At 49.7% G+C, this 8763-nt stretch overlaps 1 protein-coding gene across 1 annotated transcript; it reads right to left on the bottom strand.

The window, feature by feature from the left end:
• Positions 1 to 848: 848 nt before the first annotated feature.
• LOC110134912 (putative killer cell immunoglobulin-like receptor like protein KIR3DP1) lies at positions 849 to 8443 on the bottom strand. The gene is made up of 9 exons (XM_020889628.2): positions 8297 to 8443; positions 8120 to 8155; positions 6686 to 6964; positions 5511 to 5810; positions 4163 to 4462; positions 3152 to 3202; positions 2272 to 2394; positions 1492 to 1544; positions 849 to 1380 (listed from the first exon to the last, which is right to left on the bottom strand). Exons 1-9 carry the CDS (start codon positions 8328 to 8330, stop codon positions 1225 to 1227), a joined length of 1332 nt encoding a protein of 443 aa, XP_020745287.2. The 5' UTR covers positions 8331 to 8443; the 3' UTR covers positions 849 to 1224.
• Between the last annotated feature and the right edge of the window lie 320 nt (positions 8444 to 8763).

Below are 8763 nucleotides of genomic sequence, written 5' to 3'. Positions count from 1 at the left end.
TGTAGCTTGTGGGATCTAGTTCCCTGACCAGGGATTGAACCTTGACCCCCTGCATTGGGGGTCTTATTCTCTGGACCATAAAGGAAATCCCTATTTTGATTTTTAGATTCCACATATAAGTGAAAACATACAGCATTTCTCTTTCCCTGTCTGACTTATTTCACTAAGCATAATGCCCTCCAAGTCAATCAATGTTCTCAAAAGACAGGACTTTGTTCTTTTTATTTATTTATTTTGATGTTCAAGTTGATTTTATTTATTTATTTTTTTCAAGATTCTTCTTTGTGTGTGTGTGTGTGTGTGTGTGTGTGTGTGTGTGTGTGCTTTTATTTATCTATTTATTTATTCCGACTTTGTTCTTTTTAAAACACTGAAGGGGCTTCCTGGTGGCCCAGTGGTAAAGAATCCGCCTGCCATTGCAGGAGACATGAGAGACCTGGGTTCGATGGGTCGAGAAGATCCCCTGGAGAAGGGAACGGAAACTGATTCCAGTATTCTTGCCTGGAGAATCCCATGCACACAGGAGCCTGGGCGGCTACAGTCCATGGGTTGCAAAGAGTCGGACATGACTGAATCGACTTAGCATGCATGCATTCAGCCTCATATGGTTAGTGGCACCATACTGGCTATATCAAGCAGAGTATACTTCATCTTTTTATTTTGCCAAATAGCATCATCGTTTTTTTTTCATGGAAAGCATTTTATTTTAAATATAGCAGTGTGCTCATGTCAATCCCAAACTCCCAATCTATCTGTCCCCCTACTCCTTCCTTCTGGTAACTCTAAGTTTGTTCTCTAAGTCTACAAGTCTGTTTCAGTCTTGTAAATAAGTTTACCCTTGTAAAAGGTTACTGAATAGAGGGGTTTTCTTTTATTGGTTTTGTTTTATTTTAAACTGAACAATTTGAAGAATCAACTGGCAAATTTTTTATGCTTTATTGGAATTTTAGAAAAAGTAGGGTGATCATGATAAGCTACCTAGTATGTGAGATTGATTATAGCATCTCCCCCAAACAGTGAGATAGTTACAATAGAGTTCTAGAATAGCCAGGTGATTATTAAGAGGTGGTGGGATTTTTGAAGATGATACTATAATTCTAGACTCCACTCCTCACCTCAGAGCTGCTGGGCTGCTTTGGAGGAGAAGTGTCCATGAGGAACCCCTTTAACAAGAGATCAAGGTCCTCGATTTGTAACACTGTGTGCTCAGAGGATGGGGCCAGGTCAGGGGCCAGCATGGTCTTGGTTTACATTGAATTCCTCATAGATACTGGGCTCAGCAGAGGGGTGCATGGGCTTCAGGGGTATGGGAGTGAACCGTCTCTCAGAGAGGGTCCCGAGGTCCAAGTGAGCGTATATCACATCTTCTGCTGGAGAGTCCTGAGAGGAGAGAGGTGAGAATGATGGACTGAGACGTGATCTTCGTAAGCTGGGGCTTTGGGCATTGGAGGGGCTCGGGCTATGGCAAGGGCTTGGGCTGGGAGGACTCACCTCACTGTTCACTCTTCTGTCTTCCCTGGGCTCTCCTTCCATGATGGCAACATCTGTGAATGGAAGAGGGTCAAGGCTCTTCGGGGTGGAGGCAGTTATTACAGACCTCCGTAACTTTGATTGGGACAACAAAGCCAGAAAAAGGCAAGGGTGTGGCCCAGGTTGCTGAGCCTGTCCACTGCACTAAATGAAAAACAAAACAAAACAAAACATTCTATATACAAGCCCAGCCATTTGCAGACTATCTCAGGAACCTGTGCAAACCCAGGGACCCATCCTAGGTCTTCTGTTATGGACCATCCTCTTCTACATATGAGCAGATTCCCAAGATCATGTTGGGGAGAAAAATGGATTGTTGAAGTTGAAGGGAAGAACAGGGCTTGGAATGTCCCTGGTGGCCCAGGGATTAAGAGTCAATCTTCCAGTTCAGGGAGCATGGGTTCTATCCCTGGTGGGAGAACTGAGACCCCACATGCCTTGAAGCAACTATCCTCAATGCTACAACTGCTGAGCCTGCGAGCTCTGGAGCCTTGAACTGCACCCCAGCACCGCAGTGAGGATCCCGCATGCTGCAGCCAAGACCTGATGCAGCCAAGAATAAATCAACACATATTTTCATAAAAAGAACAGGGTTCCATGGGTCTCTGGAAGATGTTCCATCAGGGATTACAACGATGGAAATCAATTTTTAACCTTCAGAAAGTGAAAACGCCATGCTCTGCTATGAGCCCACCTCCCCCCTGGGTCAGATGATGCTGAGCTCACCACCTTCAGACTTACGATTTTGGGTAGAACACCAGTGACAGACAAGAGCAGCGAAGAGGAAGCTGGTAGAGGTGGAGGCTATGACAAGCCCAAGGACAACATACAGCATGCTGGAGCGCTCTTGAGGAAGCCCTGCTTCTGCCAACAAGCAAATGGAAGAAGGTCTGGTTATTCATTGAGTAGGCTGTCCCCCTACACACTGGATGTATTGTAACCTTGTGTCAAACTGTCAGCATCTGTCAACCTGATCAGTTATGGTCTCCACTTCCCAGGAGGTACCAAAGCATCCAGGAGAGATGCTAGCAGTGGATGAAGTAAAGAGGCCATGCAGGACCAGCTGAGGTCTGAACCAAGGTCCCCCAGGCATCAAAACAGTTATTCTCTGCTGCCCCATATGACAAGGCATGGCATTTTTGCATGAATGCCTTAATGATTAACCACGTTAATCCACAATGCATTTCCCCTCCATCCACATAGACCTGGAATGGAATCCTCAAGGAGACATGACACTTTTATAACTGAACTCTGGAATGTTTAGTTCATAAAACACTAACAGAAGAATAACAGACATTTAAGGTGCTCCCTAAAATTCTCCCCTTGCCCCCACCCCTACATCCATCCCCAAAGATCCTGGTGGAGAGAGGGTAAGCATCTCCTTTAAGCATTGGGTTAGGTCACTCTGACCAGCTTTGTGTAATTTAGACATTCCCAGTCACAGAGCATAAGAAGCTCAGTGGCCCCTGTGGTTCTAGGAAGACCACTGTCTCAAATGCTGACATGACAGGGACGTCGAGGAGCCCAAAGTCACAGAAATGGGAGGTGGTAGAACCAACACTCACACAGGAACCCTCTGTCTTCTCAGAAACTTGCTGAGATAGGAGACCATCTTGCTTACCTTCTGTGGTGTGTGGGTCCATAGTTGATGGGTAAGTAGTTGTAGTGGATCCTAGGGGAAAGAAGACAGAAGGGGTGAGCAAGTAACCTTCCTCCTACCCACTGAATGAGGACTATTCTTTCTGGAATGTTGACCTCCTGCCTGTCCTTACTCTGTCATCCCTCAGAGCACTGATGGGGGAGGGGAGACCTTCTGGTCCCTCCACAAGAATGCATTGAGTAGACCCTCCACCCTAGGGAAGAGATGGTGGAAGGAGGCGGGAAGGATATGTCTGACAATGAAAGACAGCTGTAAGCAAGAAACATTCTCTCTGCTCCAGGAATGAGTATCTATGCTCCTTAATTGGGAAATCACCTGTATGTCAGAGGTGCTTCTGGGAAAGCACTAAGAGCAAGGGGCAGATGCAATCTCTGATCTTCCCAAAGCAGCCCAGCCTCTCCTCCTCCTGGGTCTACCCTGACCCTTTTCTTTATCTTCCTGGATAGACAGGACTCTGATGAGGAGCATCCATACAGGAGGTGGAAGAGGGTTGAGATGCCATCGACCATCTCTCTTCCTCTCTGGTTCTCATTGCCTCCATTTCTCCAGAAGCCCTAAGGTCCCCTGACACCAGCATGGAGCCCTTGAGCTAGAGTTCAGTGATAGAGTAAGATGTCATGGAAAAAGCCAAATGGACTTTTTGCCTAGTGCAATCTCATTTACTATATTGTAAAGCATGGGTTCTCAATGCAAGAATCCCGGAGTGGGTTGCCGTTTCCTCGTCTAGGGGACCACGTTTTGTCAGGACTCTTCACTATGACCCATCTGTCTTGGGTGGCCCTGCACGACATGGCTCATAGCTTCATTGAGTTACACAAGCCCCTTTACCAGGACAAGGCTGTGATCCACGAAGGGGTGATAGTGAAGAACAGAGGAGTCTGTCATGCTGCAGCCCACGGGGTCACAAAGAGTTGGACACAACATAGCGACTGAAGAGCAACAAGAAAGCTGGGCCAGGAGGAGGGTCCTCACCTGTGACAGACAGGAGCAGGGGGTCGCTGGCGTCTGACCACGCGTAGGGAGAGCGAGTGAAGGAGCCGTAGCACCTGTAGACCCCGCTGTGGGCTGGGGTCCCAGGACCCAGAGGGAACTCGGCCTGGAGTGCTCCATGGGGGCCCCGCCCTCCAGCGAGTGGGCACCCAAGGTTCTCCCCCTCCCTGAGCAGATGGAACTGGTCAAAGGTGCGCTCGGAGCTGCAGAGCAAGGTCACGTTCTCTCCTGACCTCACCATGGGACCTCCCTGGGCTGAGAGAGAGGGTTTCTTGAACAGACCTTGAAGGAGGAGACCTTGATATTAGAGCACAATGTACCTCTGGTCCTAAATTTAGGACTAAAGCCTGAAGTGAGCAACAAGAGAAGCATTGCAATGAGAAGGCCGCCCACCACCAGGAGAGAAAGCCCCACAGCAAGGAATACCCGGCACAGGGGAACATTCTTTAAAAATGGATTGTCATTTAAAATCCTTTTTAAAAAATAATTTTTAAAATGGATTGCCATTTAATATAATTTTTTAAAAAAGAAATATATGTATATGAACAACTGAATCACTCTAATGTACAAGAGGAATTAGCATCTTAAACTGACTAGAATTCAACAAAAAAGCAAAAAGAAAATTTAAAAATCAATCAGATTGGGCTGCTCTTGAAAAACAGAACCTACTACCTACTGCTGGGACCATCAGAAAACATGGTATTGACCCAGAAGCAGACATTATGTGGTGGAAATTGCCAGAATGTCACAGGATCTTTGACCACTTCAAACTTGAAGGAGTGTTCAGTGCTGCCCTGCCCACTCCCAGGGGCTGAAAGGGACTCCTTAGTGGGGAGGGTTGGCAGGGACCACTCCCCCCTCTTTGTGCAGAAGGACGCGTTAAACCACGAGGCTGAGCAACTTCAGGGTGTCAACCTCCATCTCGATCACCCAGGGGCCAGACTGCAAGGGCGTCTGGTACCACAGTGCTCCTGACAGAGGAAGGGAGCTCTGACATGAAGGCGGGAAGCCAGCCCCTTAAGCAACCATCATTGGTGCCTGAGCCGGGAACTGCCGGGGTTCCTGCTCTGTACATCTTTCTCCATTGCTCGTTCTTTCACATTCTTGCTGCTTCACTATGTCACCGGCGGTGTCTTCTCTTTAGCACAGGGCAGGTGCTCTGTTCTCTTTCCCTTCCGTGTTCACACCTCCTCTCTCTCTGGTTTGTTCCCTCTCCCGAGTGTGTGAGCATCTCTGCACACCTGTCATTGTCTCCCGGTACTGATGCTGGACTGGACACCAGACCTTCTGTGACACAGACAGCAGAAGGGACTGGTCTGGACACACTCACCTGTGATGACGATGTCCACGGGGTCGCTGGGGGCTGACCACTCATAGGGGGAGCGGCTGAGAGAGCCGTAGCATCGGTAGGTGCCCGCACTCCCTAAGGTCATGGGGCCAATGGAGAAGTCAGCTGAAGCATGCCCGCCAGTGAACGTCTCTCCCCGTGTCTGGAAATGCCCTGTGCTGTTTTCCTGGTGCAGGATAAACTTGTCAAACAACAGCGGTGAGTGACAGCGAAGGGTCACATTCCCTCCCGCCTTCACGAGGGGGCCTGGGTGGGCTGAGATGGAGGGTTTTGTGAACACACCTAGGAGCAAAGAGGTTGTGAGCTTCAGTGAGTCACCCCGCCTCGGCGCTTCCCCTGACATCTGAAGGTGTGAAAAATGTCCCCATGAACCAGCAAAGCCAATACCCTTCCTGTGTGTTCTGTTGCATTCTCTCTAGCCTTGTTCTCAGGCTCTGGCTCATGCTTTTCTCTTTCTCTTTGCTCAAGACCTCCAGCCTCCTCTGTGCTTATTCTAAACTCTTTAGCTGCTGGATCTGCTCTCAGCTTCATGCATACATGCTCAGTCACTTCACTCATGTCCGACTCTGTGGGACCCCATGGACCATAGCCTGCCAGGCTCCTCTATCCACGGGATTCTCCGGGTGAGAATACTGGAGTGGGTTGCCTTGCTCTCAGCTTCATCCCGTCCCTAATATGCGTGGTGGGGAGCTGGGTGGTTCTGAGGATGCATACCCTCTCTCCCTTCACACTCAGATAGAATGTGGGTGATGACTGGCAGGACATTGGGATGGAGGTGGAGAAAAGGGAACATTTCCCATTTGACCCCATCTCATGCCTCTGGGGACTTTCCTGAGACTCCTCCCTGGGGCTCCAGCTCCTTCATCGGGGACTACAGCTCCCTACTGCGTGGCAGGTGCTGGATCAGGGTCGTTCCCCATCCCCTTTGCTGGCAGGCAGTGGCCGAATCTTGTCTAACTAATGCCGAGGGAGTCTCCCTTCCTGAGCTGGGCACCCCATCTATTCAACACCCAGAGTTTAAACTCTCAGACTGGGTTCTCTTTCCTGGTTCATTTCTGGCTAGGAATCACTAAGTCTTGAACCACATAAGGAACTTGGACCTAGGGTGGGATTGCCTGCATAGAAGGCTGTCCCAGGCTTGGCTGGACCCCTCCTACCTGTGACCACAATCTGCAGGGGGTCACTCTTTCTGGAAAACAGAGGGAGAAACCTGGAGAATCCAGAACACGTGTAGGACCCAGCATGTTCTCTGGTCACTGGGCCAAGGGTGAAGTTGTTGAAATGATTTCCCTGGAGCTCGGACAAACTGGTCCCATCTGTTTTGAACAGTCTGAATCTCTTAAGTGGAGAACGGAAGTGACACCGGAGAGTCACAGTCTGTCCTAAGGGAACCACGGGGCTTGGCCAGGCTGACAAAGAGGGCTTGTCATATTCACCTAGGACAGAAGGAGGCACAGGCTTTGAGAGGCAAATAGGAACAGTCTCCTCTCCCCCCTGCCCCCATGGGCACTTCCCCTTCAATTCTTCCATCTCTTCTCCCCTAAACTGCATCACCCTGATACTCAAGGACACCTGGGGCTTGGGGACAGACAGAGACACAGTCAACCCAGGACAGACATCATGGAGATTCTAAGAATGTGATTCTCAGAAGTGATTCTTCTCAGGAGAAGAATCATCCCCTGGGTTGACAAAATTTTGAGAAACTTTCTCTCAAAACACAAAACACTGGGGATTCCCTGGCGGTCCAGTGATTAGGACTCAGCAATTTCTCGACCAACAGCCCAGGCTGATCCCTGATCACGGAACTAAGATCCTGCAAGCTGCATGATGCAGGCTAAAGAAAACACCACAGAGAAATTGATGCATGGAAAAGAAGTGAAAGGACTTCCCTGTTGCATTTATTGTAGCTCAAATGGTACAGAATCTTCCTGCAATGCAGGAGAGCAGGGTACAATCCCTGAGCTGGCAAGATCCCCTGGAGAAGGAAATGGCAACCCACTCCAGTATTCTTGCCTGGAGAACCCCATGGACAGAGGAGCCTGGTGAGCTACAGTCCATGGGGTCACAGAGTCAGACTTGACAGAGTGACTAACAGTAACACAACTAAGAAGAGAAAAAGCCACTTGACTGAAAAGAAGGAAGGAAACCATGAACCTCACTCCTTTGTTAGCTAGCCTCCATCAAATGTGTGACCAGGTCCAGGTGGCCCTGCCTGATGCCCAGCCCCTCCCCTGGGGTCAGGTCTAGCGGCGGTCCTGCAGATCCTGTTGCTAAGGGCCGGTTGGAGATGCCACCTTGTTGGAGAGGGGTCTGTGGGCTGCAGCCCTTGCTCCCCTCTCATGATAGAAATGGCACTCAGGGGGCCCAGCTCCCACCTCCCAGACTTCACACTGTGCCTTCAGGTCCAGAGTCCAGAGCCGGGCTAACCTCTGGGGAGAGTAAAGATGAGTATCAAAGCCAATAGACCTCGGATCCATAGGGCACGCGGCTCTCACTGTACTGACAGGGGTCTCACCCCGCCCCCCCACCGTCATCTGCCTCAGCCCTGCCTTCTCTGCTCAACACAGAAGTAAGGGATGGGGAGGACTCACCCACAGCTGCCCAGATCCTCAGACTCACACAGAATCCTAGAAGGAAAAGCCTGTCAGAGATGGCTTGTCCCGATGGACCCCACGCTCCTTGCACCCTCATCCAGGGAACCTGGTCAGTGGTGTGAAGACCCCCGATTTCCACCATAAACCTCTCCTATAGGGTCTTTCCAGACTCACCGAGACTCAGGAGGCTGAGGAGTGTGGGCCACATGGCTCTGCTTCTGTGAGGCAGGAGGCAGGACTGAGCAAAGCTGACTGAGTCACAGGATGCGGAAGGCGGGCGGTGTTGTTCATACAGTCAGCCTGGTGCATGTCACAGGGGAAGATGGGCAGCCTCTTCTCACGCCAGGGATGGAAGTCTGTCTGAGCCTCGTCACTGAGGTCACCTCATGACCTGAGCATCAATTTTGTTTCCCTGAACACTATATACATAGGAGGATTGGAACAGGTCTTGCTGCCGTCAGGAAGTAGAAACAGTGATTCAGTGTATAGCATGCAAGATCCTTTTCCTAAGCTCATGATAGATGTCATTAACCTTAACTCTTTGCAGAAGAGAAATCACATGTACCCACCTCGTATCTAAGGCTAAGTGCAGATGGCCAATTAAAGACTCATTAATAGAGACTTTGATTCTGCATTCTTAT

This window comes from Odocoileus virginianus, chromosome 20 (genome assembly GCF_023699985.2).
Source record: "Odocoileus virginianus isolate 20LAN1187 ecotype Illinois chromosome 20, Ovbor_1.2, whole genome shotgun sequence".
Classification (NCBI taxonomy): Eukaryota; Metazoa; Chordata; class Mammalia; order Artiodactyla; family Cervidae; genus Odocoileus; species Odocoileus virginianus.
The sequence above is the reverse complement of the archived record's forward strand: the minus strand, read 5'-3'. Positions and strand labels throughout refer to the sequence as shown.

What these genes read in the sequence shown, in the direction of transcription:
- LOC110134912 (XM_020889628.2), bottom strand. Translation starts at nt 8,330, where the DNA reads ATGTGGCCCACACTCCTCAGCCTCCTGAGTCTCG. An exon ending in GAGGATCTGGGCAGCTGTGG is followed by an intron (nt 6,965 to 8,119) that starts GTGAGTCCTCCC and finishes CTTCTGTCCTAG; the next exon opens with GTGAATATGACAAGCCCTCT. An exon ending in CTGGTGTTCTACCCAAAATC is followed by an intron (nt 1,545 to 2,271) that starts GTAAGTCTGAAG and finishes TTCCATTCACAG; the next exon opens with ATGTTGCCATCATGGAAGGA.